The 19,371-nt window shown below is 36.4% G+C and overlaps 3 protein-coding genes and 1 long non-coding RNA gene across 7 annotated transcripts in view; 3 read left to right on the forward strand and 1 right to left on the reverse strand.

Annotated features, from left to right (window-relative positions):
* LOC136687463 (CD48 antigen-like) overlaps positions 1 to 19,371 on the forward strand; it is a 114,070-nt gene that overhangs the window by 75,228 nt on the left and 19,471 nt on the right. The window lies entirely within an intron of this gene.
* LOC136687577 (CD48 antigen-like) lies at positions 1,245 to 4,823 on the forward strand. The gene is made up of 4 exons (XM_066662069.1): positions 1,245 to 1,293; positions 2,733 to 3,071; positions 4,237 to 4,527; positions 4,671 to 4,823. The coding sequence occupies exons 1-4, from the start codon at positions 1,245 to 1,247 to the stop codon at positions 4,802 to 4,804; spliced, it is 813 nt and encodes a 270-aa protein (XP_066518166.1). The 3' UTR covers positions 4,805 to 4,823.
* On the reverse strand, positions 8,234 to 19,274 carry LOC136687487 (uncharacterized). Of its 3 annotated transcripts, XR_010800481.1 has the most exons (6): positions 19,198 to 19,274; positions 18,779 to 18,832; positions 17,914 to 18,664; positions 14,351 to 14,384; positions 12,509 to 12,641; positions 8,234 to 10,004 (listed from the first exon to the last, which is right to left on the reverse strand). It is a non-coding gene; the product is annotated as an uncharacterized lncRNA (long non-coding RNA). The 3 variants fall into 3 exon arrangements; XR_010800480.1 differs by having other exon boundaries at positions 17,914 to 18,832; positions 19,198 to 19,253; XR_010800479.1 differs by lacking the exon at positions 19,198 to 19,274 and having other exon boundaries at positions 17,914 to 19,180.
* Positions 11,395 to 17,893, forward strand: LOC136687467 (CD48 antigen-like). 2 transcript variants are annotated; one of them, XM_066661897.1, is made up of 6 exons: positions 11,395 to 11,973; positions 12,519 to 12,857; positions 13,451 to 13,741; positions 13,981 to 14,103; positions 14,209 to 14,282; positions 16,523 to 17,893. In XM_066661897.1, the coding sequence occupies exons 1-6, from the start codon at positions 11,922 to 11,924 to the stop codon at positions 16,592 to 16,594; spliced, it is 951 nt and encodes a 316-aa protein (XP_066517994.1). In that variant the 5' UTR covers positions 11,395 to 11,921; the 3' UTR covers positions 16,595 to 17,893. The 2 variants fall into 2 exon arrangements, with proteins under 2 accessions (XP_066517994.1, XP_066517993.1); XM_066661896.1 differs by having other exon boundaries at positions 11,398 to 11,973; positions 13,978 to 14,103; positions 16,523 to 17,892.

Below are 19,371 nucleotides of genomic sequence, written 5' to 3' on the forward strand. Positions count from 1 at the left end.
AAAAAGGGATGTGGACAAATGTTCAGGGTATAAATGGGGGAAGGAGAAAAACTTTGTAATGTAAGTTTATTTTCTATATTTTAAAATACTCAGATTAATGCTCAAATGTGGTCGGCACAGTGGTGGTGCAGCAGGTCACAGTAGTGTCGCAGTCACACATCTCCATGGACCTGGAGGTTGTGGGTTCAAGTCCTCACAGACAGTGACTGTCTGTGAGGAGTTTGGTGTGTGGTTTCCCCCCACAGTTCATAAACACACATTGGTAGGTGGATTGGTGACTCAATAGTATCCATAAGTGTGAATGAATGTGTCAGTGTGTGTCGCCCTGTGAAGGACTGGCACCTCCTCCAGGGTGTGTTCCTGACTTACGCCCAATGATTCCGGGTAGGCTCTGGACTCAGCGTGACCCTGAACTGGATAAGCAATGAATAAACAAACAGTACTTGAAAGTCAACCCAAAAGCCAAAATAAAAGAGGAAGTAAGCCAGACAAGATGAAAAGAGCTTAAATCACATTTGTGGAAAAATAGGCCTGTATCTCAAGGCAGAAAATCAAGACTATTTTTCTTCAAAAGTAAAAACAAAACAGGGGTTTCTGTTTCACATTATTCAACTATGACAGCGTTTCTCAGTGTGGGGCGCTCCTAGTGGAGCGTGTAGGAATTGCAAGTGGGGCGTAAGTAATCTGAAGTATTTCATTATTAATGTGCTTGTCTTTAATAATGTCTTTCTGGTTTGCCTATAAAGCTTACTCAGTAAACAGCACCCACTCACAATGAATTAATTAGTAGCCCTTAAACATACTAAAAGAACATTAGATAGGAGACTAGAAAAACCCAGCTTGCCTGGAACTAAATTACTCGTTTATTTGCAAACTTTTATTTTGTAAGTTTGTCTCAAAATTCAGTTCCCATTCACATTTTCCAATGTTATAAAATATATTTGTGCAGCAAGACAATCACTGAGAATAAAAACATATGCTCTATTTGTTTATAAGTCTCTCATATAAATACTGTGCAATTGAAATTAAGCAAAAATCCTAAAAAGATGTTTTAGATGTTTCACATTTCACTGTAGATGATATTGTCCATTTCCAACCGTTACAATTCAGGAGTGGCTGATCACTCCACTTAGACTTCATTCACTTCCTTTTAGACACAGACACAGACACACACACACACACACACACACACACACACACACACACACACACACACATACTTAACTGTACAACTTGTATAAAGAATGGATTCCAAAAGAAACACTTTCATCTTTTTCATCATCTTCATCACAGGTGAGTGTCTTTACACGGTCTACATCTGACATGTGTGGCCTACAACTCTTCCAAAGTAAAGGTATACGTACTTCAATGAAAAATACCTAATGTAGAAATAAAACTAAACCAGGCAAATGCATTTTTAAAATTGCATTGTTTTCAATAACATCTCTGTAGATCTGCAGTGAAGTTCTTTATACAGTCAGCATCAACAGAGGAGTCTGGGATTTGTTTTCCTTGTTTTGTGATAGTTTTGTTGCAAAAGAAAAGGCTAAAGCTTTAAGATGAAAGCGGGAGCTGAAATAACAGCATTAGACGACACCAGTTAAGGAATTGAGGGTATGTAAAAACATAAATGACTCTGAAGCCAAGGACAGTATGAAAATCTGATTTAATCTGGGGATAAACTGAGGTGTTTAAAAATAACGGAAATAACGGGTCCTTTTTTAGTTAAGGTATTATGTATTATGTATTCATTTATATATCATAGGAACATTTAGTTTTATATATTTTACGATTATAAAGAATTAACATTTTATATTTTTTATACAATATTCATTATAAGAGTTGTGTAAGAAGACACAGTGCGTGCGAGAACAGTGTTAATGTGCTGCAGCAATGGTCATTTCCGCTGAGGGCTTTTGTGGTCAGGGCCTCTTCTGAGAAACTGGGGGGACATGTTTAATGTTGTGTTCGTGTGTCAAAAGTGAGAAGATGATTAAATGGTCCTCATTAAGTGTTTTCTCACTCTCAGATAAAAACATCACAATTAATGGATATAAATAGAATAAAATGTTCCTAGATGATTTACTAACATTCTCAATTAACACCTACAGGGCAGTAAGACACTTTTATTTGATTTCTTGATATTAAGGGCAAAGTGTAATATCTCAGTAGAGTACAACAGCAAAATACAATGGACAGGTTGTTAGATCAGTTATTATGAAGATCACATTACTGTGGTTAGGGTCCCTTTAAGAATCCATCCATCCATCGTCTTTAACCGTTTATCCAGTTCAGGAGTGTACCTGGACTCACTGGGCGCAAGGCAGGAACACACCCTGGAGGGGGCACCAGTCCTTCAAAGGGCAACGCACACACTTACACCTATGCACACTTTGAGTCACCAATCCACCTACAAGTGTGTGTTTTTAGACTGTAGGAGGAAACCCACATGGACACGGGGAGAACACACCAAACCCCTCACAGACAGTCACCCGGAGTGACACGTGAACCCACAGCCTCCAGGTCCCTAGAGCTGTGTGACTGCGACACTAACCTGCTGCACCACCGTGCCGCCCTCCTTCAAGAATGTTATTTTACTTCTTACACATGCATTAAATAATTAAACACTGGAGGATTATGTTGTGAACAAAAACATGATGCAATTACAATTCTTTTAAATATAGTGCAGTGGAAGACTAACATACTTCTCTGAACTAATTTCGTCTTTTCAGGTCTGCTGTCCACAGCTGGAGAGGAGGTTGTTAAATTGCAGGAGCTGGAGAGAAACACAGTAATAATTCATACTGGATTAACTGCAGTTCAGAGTGATGCTCACATTCTGTGGTTCTATGGACCTGAGAAAGCAGATATGAAGATAGTGAACAGTCTGGTCATTAAAGGAGAGACAATCACAGAATATAACACAGAGAGATTCAGAGACAGACTGCAGCTGAACAGAAACAGTGGATCTTTAACCATCAGAAACATCAGCAGAGAAGATTCTGGAGTTTATAAATTACACATCATCAGTGGAAGAATCTCAGACTGGAGTTTCAGAGTAATTGTCTATGGTGAGTAAATATTAAATTTTTAACCGTACACTAGGGGTTAGTTCAAAGTTGTTATTATTAAGTACTCAGTGAAGGATTGGCGCCCCCTCCATGGTGTCGTCCTGCCTTGCGATCAATGATTCCGGGTTGGCTCCGGACCCACCGCGACCCTGTATTTGGATAAGCAGTTACAGATAATAAATGAATGAATATCGTTGTGTTCATATATAAAGTTATAAAACTACTATTGCTAAAGCTTTACTTTTTCCAATATAAAACTTTAGAAATTTCTAAAAATAGAAAGTTTTTCCATCTTATTTTTATCCATCAACTAATACCAGGCATATGTCAGACTACATATACACAACACAAACAACACATGGCATTATACACAGACCTGCTTTACCTCACAAGCTAAATTAGATGGTCACAAAAAAGAGAATACACCCAGCTGTAATAAAAGTAAAATGATCAATCTGTAATGTAGATTTAAACCCTGAATCTGTCCAGTTTAATCATGTTACAAAATATGTGATTGTAGCATTAGGAATCTTGCTGTATTCTTATTGGTACAGCAGGGTGTTCATTCATGACTGAAGAATCAATCCTCTGCCCTAAACCAAAGGACATGCTTCTACACATACACCCTACTATCACATGTCTGAAGACACAGGCTCACATCTTTTACTAACACACCAGATGCTTTATGTTTTGATTTACTTTGCCTTAAATTATTGTATATTATGGCTTATGACAGAATAACACAAAATTATTTTAAATCATTACACTGAATAAACTTCACACCTAAACTTATAGACAGTGAGATATGTGGCCAACCATTTAAAGCAGTGCATCAATTATAAACTACAAATACAGCCATTCAAAAAAAGACCAAGGCTTCTTTTGGTTTATGTTTATTGAATGGCACAATATTCGTTTTCTACAGAAATTCTCATTCACACTATGAAACACCCATTATACTGCCACCTAGTGAAAGAGAACAAACTGAACTGAACATGTTTTAAACATGGCTTCCAAATAGCAGACCCATTGTATGGAGCATAAACATATTAATTCAGGGACTTCAAAGCAATGTGATTCTTAGTCTCACGTTGTATGCACTTTATGGAAAATAGTTAAAAATTTAATTTCTCACTATTATACCAGATTATTTTATGTTTCCTAGCTCCAGTGTTAAAGCCAGTCGTAACAAATCAAAGTGAAAACTGCTCAGTGAGTCACACAGAGTTGTGTTCTGTTCTGTGCACTGTGGAGAATGGGAAGGATGTGAACTTATCCTGGTTTGAAGACAAAGAAACAATCTCCAGCATCAGCAGCACAGACTCCAGTGATCATCTCTCTCTCCACCTGAATATAACCATCCCAAACAATTCTATCTACATCTGTGTAGCTGCTAATCCAGTCAGCAATCAGCCAACACAGATAGACCTTACACAACTCTGTAACATTAAAACAGGTACATGTTTTATTTACTAATTTAAATTGGTTAAATATTTTAAATATAATATTCTAACCACTAGAAACTGATTCCTGATTGTTACAGAAGTGGCACATGTGAAATCGTAGAACAATATTCAGATCTCTCTCTATTTTCCTCAGGCCTGTCCAGTTGTCAGATTCATTGTCCAGTTGAGCCAGTGGTCCGGTTGGCTCTCTCCGCTGTGGTGGCCCTGGCAACTGTTTCCATTCTGGTTTATCACTTCTCATCCAGAATAGAATCACATGGGGGATGATGAAACATTGTTTAATAAAAATCAGTGTAATTCTGCACTAATGTAATAAATTGTAAAATTATTAACGAATACAGATTAAAAATATAGATTATAAGTAAAGTGTTCATAATTTATTAAAAAGAAAGTCATAATCATTTTAAAATCAATATATAACATACATATTTTTGCAGACACTGCACCTAAACTGTTGTTGATCTCACAATCACTCACAAGTTTCCCATTACTTGGGAACAAGAGCCCAAGCAACTTTATAATGGATATTTAAACACAGTATAAGTACTGAACAACTACAGCTGAAAATTATGAAAAATGCTTGATACAACTGACCTTAGGGTAAATTTAGCAAAAAGTGGAAGGGCCTGTGGATATGCATGTTGAAAATTTTCATAAGATTGTCCACAAACTTTTGGCCACGTTGTCTAGCATAATCCTTTGAAGAATTACAGAAATGTGTCAGCAGGTGTCGCTATTTTCTCATCATTTATAAAATAGAGGATTTGTAATTTCTGGTGTATTACAGCAGTTTTAAATCTACGAAACGTTTCAGTGCACATATCTCCTTAATTTAGCCCAAGACTAGACTTAATCCGTGGCATAGAAACAGATTCACAAATTGTTACCTTAATCCCACTGACCCCCACAAAGCAAACTGAATGCTAGTTGTGAGTTTGCTTAAACTGCTTTGTCCGCCATTTTGTGGGGTTTCTATTAGAACTGCATCAGATTTCAGTGTAATTTCTGCAGAATTCTGCTCGTGTTAACTGAGGGCCCTTATATTAAACCTCACTTCAGAAGAAATGGTACAAGGAGAGCCCTTAAGATCATACTCAGTGGAGGCAACGTTGATGTGGGCTTGTTTAAACTTGTTTAATCAGATGCTAGGCATCTCTACTTTAAGTGAAGGGGAAAAGCAGCACTGTTTACAGGACAAGCTCCAACCTCCTCTCTGCTCATAACAGGTTAATCCTAACACACACCCATCATATGACTACATTTCCATACTGTTGTCATAGCTCTGTAGGCTGGTTGACTGTAAGTGGATATTTGCATACAGCAGCATACACACAGGAGAGAGAATATTTTTCGGGTTATTGCCTACTGGTGTTTGGTGATTCCAAATAGACGCCAAATCATCCACCAAACTCCACACAGAAAAGTTGTTACAGACAATAAATAAATTAATAAACCTATTACCTAACTCCAGGTTTTTGTTATGTAACATACTGTGATGACACAGTCATACTGCCCATTATGCTCTTTACTGTGGCCTCAAAAGTGAAGAAATGAACCCAGATGTATTTGGGCATGGCATGACAAATCTCCAAACAACATCATGGATACTTCCCTGTGATTCCCAGCGTCTTCTACGGTATGTTAGTGAACGTAAAGGATCTGCTATGTAGTTTTTTCAGTTTAGGTTTTATCTGATGTCTATATCACGGTCTGCTGAAAATGTTGACACTGTGATGGATTAAAAGTATTTCCTAATCCAATTTATAAAAAATAACAAAAAACCTAAAGGAAGATTTAACAAATTGAACTTTGAATGGAAAAGTGCTAAAATGTGGTCTGATCAGAAAACGCTGTGCAAATCCCCAGCAGGACTCCAACTTTGCCCTCAGTGGACCAACGGTGCTCCTCCATCTCTTTGCTATCAGGGAAGTCACCTACCCTCCCCTAGGCTAACCCCTATAGGGTTGGTTTTAGGGTGACCAAACGTCCTCTTTTACCCGGACATGTCCTCTTTTTTAGACTTAAAAAATGTCCGGGATTTTGTTTTTCTAGAGCTTACATAGAATTTCGAGAAGCGTTTCGTTCACGGGGCGGCACGGTGGCGCAGCAGGTTAGTGTCGCAGTCACACAGCTCCAGGGGGCCTGGAGGTTGGGGGTTCGATTCCCGCTCCGGGTGACTGTCTGTGAGGAGTTGGTGTGTTCTCCCCGTGTCCGCGTGGGTTTCCTCCGGGTGCTCCGGTTTCCTCCCACAGTCCAAAAACACACGTTGCAGGTGGATTGGCGACTCGAAAGTGTCCGTAGGTGTGAGTGTGTGAGTGAATGTGTGTGTGTCTGTGTTGCCCTGTGAAGGACTGGCGCCCCCTCCAGGGTGTATTCCCGCCTTGCGCCCAATGATTCCAGGTAGGCTCTGGACCCCCCGCGACCCTAAATTGGATAAGCGCTTACAGATAATGGATGGATGGATGGTTTCGTTCACGAACTAGTCCCGCCCTCCCCTACTCCGTTTGGTTCGCTTGAGTGGGAAGGGGGCGTGGTAAAGTAGCCTATAATCTTCGGATTGGACGGTCTGACTGTAGAGCTACCGTTATTGGTCGATAACCTTCTCTGTAAACATTTAATTGGTCAGTGTGCACGTCAGTACTCCTTGTTTACGTCAGGCAAAGCTCGTGTACCTACCCTCATCTCGAGCAGCTATGTCGAAACGTAAATGTAAGTTCTCGGATGAATTAAAAAAAGAAATTCCCATGTTTTGTGTAGCAAATAAAGGTGTAAAGGACCTAAACGCGCACACAGGTTCAGCTAATCATACAACGGCAGCGTGGGGCGTGACCTCATCATCACCCCCCCCCCCCCCCCCAGATAGGGATTAAGCTAGTCCTGGACTATGCAGCATTTTCCATTGTGATGTTCCATTAAAAGGAGGATATAGCCCAGATATAGCCTAAGCTCAATCCCTATCTGGCAAACCAACACATAAGGTTCAAACAGTCAGAGTGGAATAAGCATTCTTCAAAAGCATCCAGTGTATCATACAGTTGCACTTCCACATACACTGATAACAGAGAACACCAGACAATTTCTCCTGAGGATGAAGTGCAATGAACTAATAAGAGAAAGTGTATCCTTCATATTTTAATACATCACACTGTATTCTTTTGAGCCATAGAAGTAATCATCATACACAAAATGTCAAATGTCCCTATGTCCATCTTTTGATTTTTGTCTATGTAAAAACAGTGAACAAACTGAATTAGAACATTTTTCACCTACTGTTTGTTGCTTAACATTTAAGTTACTAGTTTAGTTTTTAAATTGGAAGTAAATACAGAATTAAATAAGTTAAACACACAAATTGAAACACAGGTTTAAATGCTTTATCTTCACACCTGATCCCATTATTGAAACTGTAGACATTTTAGAGATATGTTTTATATTTATCCATTCTAAAATAACCACAATAAGTGAATATTTTTATATAGGTATGTTATACATCATGCTTGTATTTATAGTAAATAAACGTATAACACTATTGACTCATCAAGGTTAAAAGGGAAGTGGTTGGGACCCGTGGCTAAGGTGTGAAAACAATCAAAACAAAGTGTGAAAAGAGGTGATCTCATGATTTTTTTTTGTGTTTGTGAATGATGTAACAAGGAGTGGAGTCTAAATAAAGAAACAGAACACTTTAATACCTTATGAATTCTATTTATTATGTATCGATTTTATATATCAGAAAAACTCAAAGTATTACGAGAAGAAGCAGTGTTTCAGTCTTTGATATATGTGTGACAGATCTCTACGAAAGTAATAAATGTGGGCTGAAGTATCTGGGGCAGGAGTTTGATGTGAACAGTGGTTAGTGTTGTTCTGCAAATGTACTGCACATAGTGAGACGAGTGGTTACTGCTCTGCTCTTCTGGTTTCTCCAAAATGCAACAAATATTTCACATCTTTGAAGTGACTACATATGAAATCAAATGCTTTAGCATAATATGTATTTTGTTAAATATATGTCTCTTCACAGACATGTCATGAAAAAAATGAGCCTCCTTGCAGCATTTGCACACAACCCTGAGGTCACTGAAAAAGAAAACAAAAAGAACAGATATTATATTTAATTTACTAACAAAAGACTTTTAGTAGAAATGAATATCATCTGCCACAGAACATTTTAGGGATCTACATGTATAGTGTGATTGTAGTCATAATAATAATAATAAAGTTTATTCTACTCTTTCCTGTATTATTATGCTAAGAATACAACTTGAGAATAAGGTTACTGAAAACATAATTTGCAAATAATTATATATACACTGCAAAATAAAAGCATTCACATGAGAGGTGTGTGTGTGTGTGTGTGTGTGTGAGTGTGAGAGAGAGAGACGGTAAAACTCATGTCAAATGCCAGCTGACCTATTTACTGTTTACTGAGAGTAAGATGGTAATCAAAGTTATGCAGAGTTTGTGATGATATCACCTTCACAGAATGTGAGTATATAACATTGCATCAAGGGACAGTGTGAATAATATACTGTACAAAACACTCCTGATTTTACATTGTTTTCATCACTGCAAAAATACATATGAGATATTTTATGTTTCATGTCTTTACAGATATCCATGTGAAAGACTCATGTGACTATTTTGGGGAATTAATAGTGCTTATTTTGAGCTCCTTTTTTTTTTTTTTTTTTTTTTACAGTGAATCAGCTCTAAACACTGTGGTCTGTGGGTGAATTCTGGATGTCATAAGCATTACACTGCAGTGGTTAAGATAAAGAGACTGCAGAATTTCTAACTAAGCCCTCAGGAGATCACCTATATGTATAATATTCACAGTTGCACTTATGAAATGGCTTTGATATTTGTACTTTAAAATAATAATAATAGAGAAGAGAACGATTGGGTGCAATTTAGCAGGTGAGGGTGTAGTTTTGTGCACTAGGGAGTGTGGTTTATTTCCAGCTCCACTCGCCCAATTTTCCCTTCCTCTTTGTAAACATGATGCTTTTGGTTAAGGGCCTCTGCTTTGTTTCCTGAGTCTGCAGTTTTCATTGTGGTGATTCCCCCTTAAACCTGTTACACAGAGTCTACAAAATGGAGAAGTGAAACGTACGAGTACAATTAGAACAGCTAAAACATTAGTGTGTGCTGGGTATGAAACTGTACAAATGATGAAGGTGCAAAGTAGCAGATACATACCATTAATTAAAACATTAGTTAAAAATAAATTAACTCAACGACTCAATGACTTGGAATTAACAAATGATTTAAAAACTTTAAACACAGTCTAAGGGAGTAGAGACTAGTTTCATTTTCTGGGGATTTTAGGGATGTTCCTGATTGAAGTCATATGTTTATAAAACTTGCAGCGTCATGCAGATGTGCCTCTTGTTTACTTGCTGATTACATGTTTAACTCGAACTGTGCTTTGTACAGATCACTTACCTGTTGATTTCTTCTCACGCTGCGGAAAGAAAGAACAAACACTGAATAAGTGATGAGGGATCAACAATAAAATCACGTGATGTCCATTTTCCATAACAGCTCTCAGCAGCAGCCAGTTACATTACAGCAGCATCTGATATTGATCTGTGGATGATGGCAAAATGGAGGACAGATGCATTAAGTGCTTCCACACCACTTCATCCAAAACTCAAGTTCCTCAAAGGAGCCCCAACTAACACGACCAACCCCCCGTACAGGTCAGTTGAGGCTATTCTCATCTCTGGTACCACGCTGGTGGAACGAGCTTCCAAGGACTATCAGAGCAACAGAAACCCTCTCTGCATTCAAGAAATCATTGAAAACCCAGCTCTTCCGAGAGTATCTTTTGCACTGAATGTCTTTCTTTAATGCACTTATTTACATCCTGGCATATTGCACTTAATGTAAGGTAGTTTGTATAAATTGTGCTGTAGTTCAAATGTTAGATCCTCTTTTGTAAGTCGCTTTGGATAAAAGCGTCTGCCAAATGCATAAATGTAAATGTAAAACTCCACTCTGAAATTTCTGTTGAACTTCAGCAGATATTTCCCTAGTCACACAACCACGGTAGATGGTAGATTACAATTTGAATTTGAATTTTATTGGCAGTAGGTTCTCATAACTTCTTTGAAACCCAATCATACACCAGCTCTTTATGCTGGAGCTTTATTCAATCTTTTATTTAATTCTAAAACTGATATTCAACACTAAAAGCAAGTCCTTGAATCCTAAAACTCAGAGGAAGCACAATTGTAAAATCTGTGCACAGCATTGTCCAAATGTCAGACATAATTTTCTTTGCAGTTTGCTAGGTCTTGCATGTTCTTTGAGAGAAAATAAAAACATTGTTCTCAGTGACATTTTTGACTGGAAAATAAATGAAAGAGATCCCTGTTTTGCATTGTGTTCATATCTGTGGTTGGTGCACTCTCATCACTCTGGCAGTGTTCAGAAGCCCCCATCTCATGTCTCATACATTACAGCGGATGTGGTGGGTTTCAGCTACAAATGTGGCCTCACTGAATCACATTTTAAAATCTTTTTCATCACACCGGTGAACCAGAGGTTTCATTAAAAGAAATAAGTTATTTTTATAGGTCATACTTTTTCAGTCTATTTTGAAATATAATTTGTGAGTGTGGGAAAACAAGAACCAAAAGACAAATGATGATTCTCTTGTGTGACTTAAAGTGAAAATGTCAGAAATAAAAGTGCAACACTAATATAACAGTCAGAGACGTCTGTCTAAAGATTTTTTTCTGTTTTAATAAATACAATGGGTGTAAATAGATATTCAGACATGTTTTCCAAGGTTATTTGCATGTGATATTTATTATTATGTTGTGTCACGTTACATATACAATTTTACTTATTATTGTTAAAAAAATTGATGAATTTTTACAATTAAAGGCCATGGGCTCTACTTCTATTCTTCTCTGTTATTAATAACTTTTAGTAATTGTCCAAAAGTGATAAAAATGAGATTTACTCATAATACAGAAGAATATTACACACAGTGTTTTCAGAGAGTATTCAAAATATCAAACATAAAATACAGTGCAGTTTCAGTAACATGCATCTGAAAGTGAAGCTGTATTTAATCTCTTCTTTTTTTCTTCAAAATTAAAATAATTTTATAGAATACCATACGACTGAAAGTGAAGCTGTATTTAATCTCTGGTGTTTGATATCAGTTTGTAAGAGTCTGAGTGTAGTACAGTGCAAGACTCAGTTTAAGTTCAAAACTGCTTTTTAATTCCCGCAGTGCATTGTGGGCATGTTTAGCCTCGCCCTCACTGTCTCATCAGCTCTGTGTTTTCTCTGAAACTGAAGGAGATTCACGATGGAGTTGAAGAGTTTACTGACACTGTTTACAGAGTAGAATGGCACCTCCAACATGTCCTCACTCTACAGGATTCCTGGAGCTGTTATTTACCTGCTTTTCTGCTGTAAGTCTGTTAGAAAATGTGGAGTTCTGAATTTAACAGTTAGTGGTCAGTCCGGTTTCAACGCGGTTCGTCTTTGTTCTTTCAGCTCAGTTTATAGTGCCGCTGTAAATATAGACGTGTTTCTGTTATTTAGAAGAGGATTAAGAAAAGTTATAGCACTATTTTATGATGTTATATCACTGTGATGTGCAGTTATATTGATAATTGTTTATTAAAGAGACTTTATGTAGTGTGAATAGTAAAAAATCAGTAACTATCAGCTTTTGATGAATGATGGAGAAATAAAAGGTAGGTTCAGGTACATAAGTATTTTTTGTGATGAGCTTTGAGACCCTCAATGCCACAACACAAGTCTCCAGAAAAAAATATTGTTACTTTGTTGAATTCTGTTCTCATTTGAACTATGGTGAAAATAATAAATAACACTGTTATATATTTTATACATTTTACAGTAGGGTAGTTTCTTTTTTAAGTATCATTTTCTGGACATTTTGTTTAGTTTTACACTTTTTGTTCGACTAAATCTGCTACTTACATTGTTTCAGGTCTGCGGTCCACAGCTGGAGAAGAAGTTGTTAAACTGCAGGAGCTGGAGGGAAACACTGTGATAATTCACACTGGATTAACTGCAGTTCAGAGTGATGCTCAGATTCTGTGGTTCTATGGACCTGAGAAAGCAGATATGAAGATAGTGGACAGTCAGGTCTTTAGAGGAGAGACTGTTATAGACTATAACACAGAGAGATTCAGAGACAGACTGCAGCTGAACAGAAACAGTGGATCTTTAACCATCAGAAACATCAGCAGAGAAGATTCTGGACTTTATAAATTACAGATCATCACTGGAAGAATCTCAGACTGGAGTTTCAGAGTTAATGTCTATGGTGAGTAAATGTACAATTCTTAAATAAATCTTTAAATTAGAGGGAACATAAACAAACTGCTGAAGTTGTTCAACAGTGTTAACCTTAGATTTATTATTAGAATAAAGTTTTGGGTTGAAATTAAGATTAGAATTAGGGTTAATATACATTAAGTTAAAATTTAAAGTTTAGTTATGTTTATGTGATATCAAATTAATTTATTATAAAGGCAGTTAAAATATATAATAAATAGTAAATATTAAGCTTTCCAGAGATGATGATGATGATGATACCTATCATTTGCCGATTGTGTCCGACACTTTTAAAACATGTTGCATTCATCTAATAGGAGGTTAGCAGCACTGATGATGTTTTATGGTTCTTGTGGAGCGGGAAATAATACCTGCTGTTTATGAGTTGCAGTAGGTTCTAGGCATGTTGAAACCTGTCTGTTTTGCATCCTGCAGCCCCAGTATGAGATTAGGAGGAGAATCTTGGCTATACCTGCCCAGTAAATTCATTTCAGTGTATTCATCCAGTGCTTTGATTTTGTGCTTATTATTGATTTGACATATATACAGAATGTCCTTTTTGTTCTGTTTTGCATTTCCTAGCTCCAGTATTGAAGCCAGTAATTAGAAATGGAACAGAAAACTGCTCAGTGAGTCTGAGAGACTGGTGTTCTCCTCTGTGCACTGTGGAGAATGAAAACGATGTGAACTTGTCCTGGTTTAAAGATAATGAGAGAATCTCCAACATCAACAGCACAGTCTCCAGTGACCGTCTATCTCTCCCCCTGAATATAACCATCCCAAACTGTTCTGTTTACACCTGTGTAGCTGCTAATCCAGTCAGCAACCAAACCACACAACTCAGATTTACACAGCTATGTTATAATAAAGCAGGTAAGTTTAGTATTTGTTTACCTTTATTTTTGTCATATCTGTAGTTGACTAAAACTGATTTGGAAAAAATGAATTGGACCAAACACTTCTTTTCTCCTTCATAATGAGACAGGTAATAAGAATTCATTTAGGTTTGCAGCAAATAAGCAAACTTGATAACTTCTATGATGCTCCAGTGATGCAGATACTGTACATTGTCTTATTACAGAAGTGTTTGATTTACTGCAGTTTTTTAGCAGAAAGAAGTGCTACCGAAAGGCATGTCATCATTCCACTGGCTGTCCTGATTTGTCTGGGTGTGATTGTTGTTGGATCATTAATATTATTTAAATTGTGTTGCAAAGAGCGGCCTAAACAACAAGGTAATATATTTATCTTTCTTCGAACAAACCCAAGTGTCTTTGTATTTGTATATGGAATACCTTTTGCTTCATTTATACAATGTACTTTGTTCTCTTTTATGACAGAGGTAGCTGAAAATGGCGAGACTGATTATTCTGAAGTGAAAATCACATCTCCGAATTCAAAAGAAGCTCCTGAGGTATTTAAGTTATACACACAATCTCCATTTCACTCTGTCACATGTCACACTGTTGCAGTTATACTTACAGCATCCTTATTTATTCATCTTCTTCCTTTGACACTAAAAACAAGAAGAGCATCGTAAGCTGAATATAATGTACTGAGAAGTTGTTCATGTTGAAATCATCACACTGAGATATTTATTGTGAATGAAAACATATGCTGGAGCTGATGTTAAATACTTCTGCATGACACAAGAATCCATAAACTGGGTTACAGTGTGTACCCTTTGGCCATACTCCAGTAGATGCACATAATTATTTATTGCCTCATTGTCTGTTTAGCTGAATATTTGTTATTCACTGTTCAAATAGCAGACCAGGGTCCAACCACAGAGCTGTGAAGACTGTTGTAATTCTAATTCTATGTTATTCACTGTGGCCCGAGCTTATGAGATCATTTTGTCTGTTTGGATCTTTTGACCTTTTATATATTTTTCAAAACTTAGAAAGCAGCATCAACTAAATAAAGAAAATGTGACAAAAATACAGCCTGGTAGCTTTATGACAACTCCTTGGTTTGAGGTGGCGTCTAAAATATGTAAAATTTGCTCTTGTCTTCTTGGATCATCTACAGTCACTGGGTGTTTCTGCATCTGCTTTGATTTTGAATAGAGAGCTAAATAAGTACAAAAGTATATGAATATTGACATAAGTATTTGAATCCTGAAGCATGTCAATTTTATACATTTGAATGATATTTACCTGAATTTTGTCTGTTTAAACTACTGTGTGTTATGAAGTTGTGAGATGTTGAAATGTTGTGATTGTATAAATTCTAGTCAAACCATTAAGGAAAAAGCCCAGTTTAACTTGCTGTAGTGATATAACAGATTGTGATTTTGTAGAATTTCTATTGGTTCATTCATCATGAAATCTTGATAATAATTTGAAGGACATCGGCTGTGTAAGAATGACGTGGTTAACTACGTATTAACAAAAAAAATTTTCAAGGCAGTTCAGTGTATGAACATCGAAAGCCTGTTATCGTCTGTTCATAAAATGATACAAAACTGAAGTCCACTGCACTGAAATGACATTCAAGCTGATAACTCACCTGATCATGACAGAATCTGGCCAGATTACATTTTAACTGTAATGTTTTTAACGTGACTAAATGCACGTATATTTATGTTAATAAAGGAACCGGGTATTTATGCAGAAATACTTCCATTTGTACAGCAAGAACATCTTTATAAATCAGTTAATGGAGTCTAGTCACAGCCTCATTTTAAATATTTATCAGAAAAAGAGGAGAATAAATGGCCAAAGTGTTGCTATTTAAAAATGCGTTCATGCACATAGAATCATAAGCATGTTTTTGAAAACATTATACATATATAAACATTCACTAGTGATATTTTTGTGTCACTGGAGATAACTAATTCTAAATTGTAGATAGCTGCTGGTTTCCAGTGAGGAGCCTCTTCTCATTACAGAAAAAATAAAGTTCACTTAAATTCTACAAAGTCATTTCTTTCCTTTTTTGACTGAGCAGAGTTCCTGCTGTGGGTTGTTATGGAACTAAACACTGAGGAATAATAGCTGGCATAACCGGTTTGGGTTGTTAACGGCTGGGACTTGACAAGTTTTCTCTCAAATCTGTTCCATACTTTTATTTTTACTAGAAGGTGAAGGTGATGTTAGCTCTTAGTTCACACTGGGTGTTGTTTACTGTCTCTATACAATTAGTCTGAATCAGTTAATATGATAGTTTGGTGCCAACAGTGCACATATTGTACTTATAAATTGAATGAGGATTTATCTGTGCCATGCTTTATAATCATTGTTCAAATGTACAATGAAATTTGACCTCTACATTTAACCCCTCAGTGGCAAAGAACAAACACACTCACACTAATGACTAGTGCCTGATTAAGACTGCACATGCACAGAACATCATGCTTGTGTACACTCTGCCTTTAGCTCCGATATATGACTAATTTATACTTCAAGCATTGGGAATTTTATCCAAGTTCCTGTATCCACATATTAATATCTGTGTTGAAACTAAACATCATTCCAGTATAAGTTGATTCCTCTGTGTGCTTTATGGTTTTCACTTAGAGGTCATATTTAAAGGCCACAGCCAATTAATGCAAAGCAAAATTAAATTCAGTACTGAAGCATTGAGCATGTAAACAATTTTAGTTATTAACATAATGAGTTCTTAATATAAGTTTCCTGCTGTGTTTTACAGGGCAAAGTTTCCAGAGAGACAAAAAATCAAGACCAGAGTGAGACAGTGGTGTACTCGCATATCAAGTTCTAACTCAGCGTCTATATATCCTTTTCATGTAGTTTTTGATGTTTTATTCAGTATTCAACCTGTTATGTCTCACACCTATTCTGACATAAGTATGTGAGTGTAAAAACTTGGATATACGTGGAATACAGATGTTTTTTGTGTGTCTGAGTTCATAAGACTATTGTAGGTGTTGCATTACTGTAAACCTGCTTCGTTTTTTTTTTTTTTTTTTTTTACTTTTTTAGATTTAGCTTTAGCCATATGTAATCTGACACATTAAAGTCACTCTGAAATTCTTAATGTTTTCACAAAATGGTTTTAAATGATTAAGACAAGCAGAGGAATTAAAATAAGTTAACTGAGTGCATAAAGGAAACCACCAACAACGGCAACTTCAGGATCAGTCTGACACACTGCCCCCTTATGTTCTAGTGTGTGTTCAGATTATTTGGAGCAATGTAAAGTCAGTGTCTAAACGTATTTGTACATGTTTAATGCTGTAGAAATATTCACATCAAAGATATAATTACAGCAAAACTATACAATCCACAACTTAATGACTAAAGTTTCTTTTTTGATTCATGTTCTCATGTCATCTAATGTCTTCATGTTATATTAGAGTTGTTGAAACAGAGTCTTTACATTAAGATTAGTCACGACAGACCGTTTTAGTTTAATTGTATTAAATATCTGCTCATCCCTGTTTGTACTGTGGGTGTTGGCTTGTGTATAAACACTTTTGGTTTCATTACAACATCGCCTTCTAGTGTTGAGAAGGTGGTTCACAACACTGTATTCTTCAGCAAACCAATGTATTTCAAATCTAAATATTTTTGTCTACTGTACTCCTGTGTACTCTTCATAACTCTGTAAACAGGTTCAAACCAGACTTTTCAATATTTTAATTTATTTTATTTCATACTATACTATTATTATTATTATTATTATTATTTCTGTGATATCAAGTGTTAAATCAACTTAACAATAAATAAAGCAATGTAAATAAGTGTGTATATATGCACAGCATTTCACTGTACTTTCTTCCATATATTCAGACAGTAACAAAGGCACATTAATATAATGGAACAATATAAAAAGTCTATGTATATAGGGCTCATCTCAACAAATAATAAAATATGCCTTTTTTTTTAAATCACAACAAAGTATAAATATTTTTCTTTAAAATTATTTGATCAGCTGCTTATTGTTTATGTCAGATATGTAATAATGACATCAAACCCTGAATATTTTCTACAGTTGGTTAACTGATAAGTGTAAGTGATTCATCAGTTAATTTATGGATAAGTAAATGTGGTAAAATGAGTGTAAAGACTTTCACTTACCGTCATCTCACACACAGTGAACTCCACACAGCTCTGTAAACCAGTTCAGACCAGAGACCTGTCTCAGCCACAGTCACCAAACAGTGTCCAGTTTATTAACAGAAGGAATTGAAGGCATGTCCAGAAGTAGTTTGTCAACAGTCTTTCCATTCTTTCTTCTAGTGAAACTATTTACAGAGAAGTAGAGGAACCCTGCTCTCGGAGCGATGTCTCTCTCTCTCTCTTCGTCTCGAAATGGCGACGAACTTTCAGCTGTTTTCTCCTCCTTCATGATGACGTAGGACAGTGTCGTCATTTCATATTTTAATAAAACCGTGTGTCCTTTACTGTTTTACACACAGCAAACTCACAGTGAACGGATAAACTTATCAGAGTTATCAGAAATACCATGACATTTCTGAACATAATCCACAGAAATGTATCTAATCAATATAATGAGCCGCTCGTTCCTGCGCTGCGATTAAAAACAAGCTGCACTTTGTTGTTGTTGTCAGTGAAGAGGAAACATTAAACCATTTGTTTATGTAAAGTAGAAAAGTCTTAAACTGGAAAACATTCACCTACCGACCAGGACACACTACCAGTACAGTCCCATTAAAACTCCATCAAGCTCATCCAACACTGTCCAGACAGGGGTTTAATGACTAAAGGATCTCATTCCTCCATGTACTGAGAATATTTACAGTAAATAGCCCTGCTCCAGCCATGGTTTTAAAAGGGAGGCAACAACACAGCTTCTGTCTCCATCACCCTGTAAATAGAGTCATTTCCAAAGTCATTGTCCAGCAGAACTCTTTATAAAACAGGGCTTTCACCACAGTCAAACAATATTTAGAGATAAAGTAATAAGCAAGATTTTGCTCACCCCTGCTGTTTTTTCTTTCTTTTTCTATTTTCTGACTAGTTTCACTGCACATTTCTGTAGATTTTTTTTTTAATTGAGAAAAATATAACATAAAAGCACAATGTAGATCTTTTGAACACGCCACAACTGATGTTTTATTCCCTTCCAGTGAATACACATTAGCATAGAAATGAGCAAATAACCAGTAAGAGTGCATTAAAATATTCACAATGGTGTTCTCTGTAGAGGCTGTGAATGTATTTAATTTAAATATGTTATTTGACCTGTGGTGTCCAGAACTTTGCATATGACTGTACATGTAAGAAGTAACTGTCATTCACTAAACACTGAGATGTGTGTTGCAGTGTTTCCCATCTCCATGCTCCATTTCAGCATTTTCACAGACTTTTAATGAAATAAAATGTGAGTTTCACACTTACCACTGCTGAGTTTCTGTATCAGTCAAGTCAGAAGGAAGAAACATTTGCTTCAGCTTTGCTTTTCAGGTCATCTGTTTGATCTGGAATGAAGGGTGGAATTGAAGGCATGTTCAATGACCAGTTTGTTTTAGTCTCTGCTCTGTACTGAACAAACCTGTTGTAGAGTAAATGTAC

The sequence above is a fragment of the Hoplias malabaricus genome, chromosome 2 (assembly GCF_029633855.1).
Source record: "Hoplias malabaricus isolate fHopMal1 chromosome 2, fHopMal1.hap1, whole genome shotgun sequence".
In the NCBI taxonomy this organism is placed as follows: Eukaryota; Metazoa; Chordata; class Actinopteri; order Characiformes; family Erythrinidae; genus Hoplias; species Hoplias malabaricus.

What these genes read in the sequence shown, in the direction of transcription:
- LOC136687577 (XM_066662069.1), top strand. Translation starts at nt 1,245, where the DNA reads ATGGATTCCAAAAGAAACACTTTCATCTTTTTCATCATCTTCATCACA. An exon ending in TTTCATCATCTTCATCACAG is followed by an intron (nt 1,294 to 2,732) that starts GTGAGTGTCTTT and finishes TCGTCTTTTCAG; the next exon opens with GTCTGCTGTCCACAGCTGGA. An exon ending in TTTCAGAGTAATTGTCTATG is followed by an intron (nt 3,072 to 4,236) that starts GTGAGTAAATAT and finishes TATGTTTCCTAG; the next exon opens with CTCCAGTGTTAAAGCCAGTC.
- LOC136687467 (XM_066661896.1), top strand. Translation starts at nt 11,922, where the DNA reads ATGTCCTCACTCTACAGGATTCCTGGAGCTGTTATTTACCTGCTTTTC. An exon ending in TATTTACCTGCTTTTCTGCT is followed by an intron (nt 11,974 to 12,518) that starts GTAAGTCTGTTA and finishes ACATTGTTTCAG; the next exon opens with GTCTGCGGTCCACAGCTGGA. An exon ending in TTTCAGAGTTAATGTCTATG is followed by an intron (nt 12,858 to 13,450) that starts GTGAGTAAATGT and finishes TGCATTTCCTAG; the next exon opens with CTCCAGTATTGAAGCCAGTA.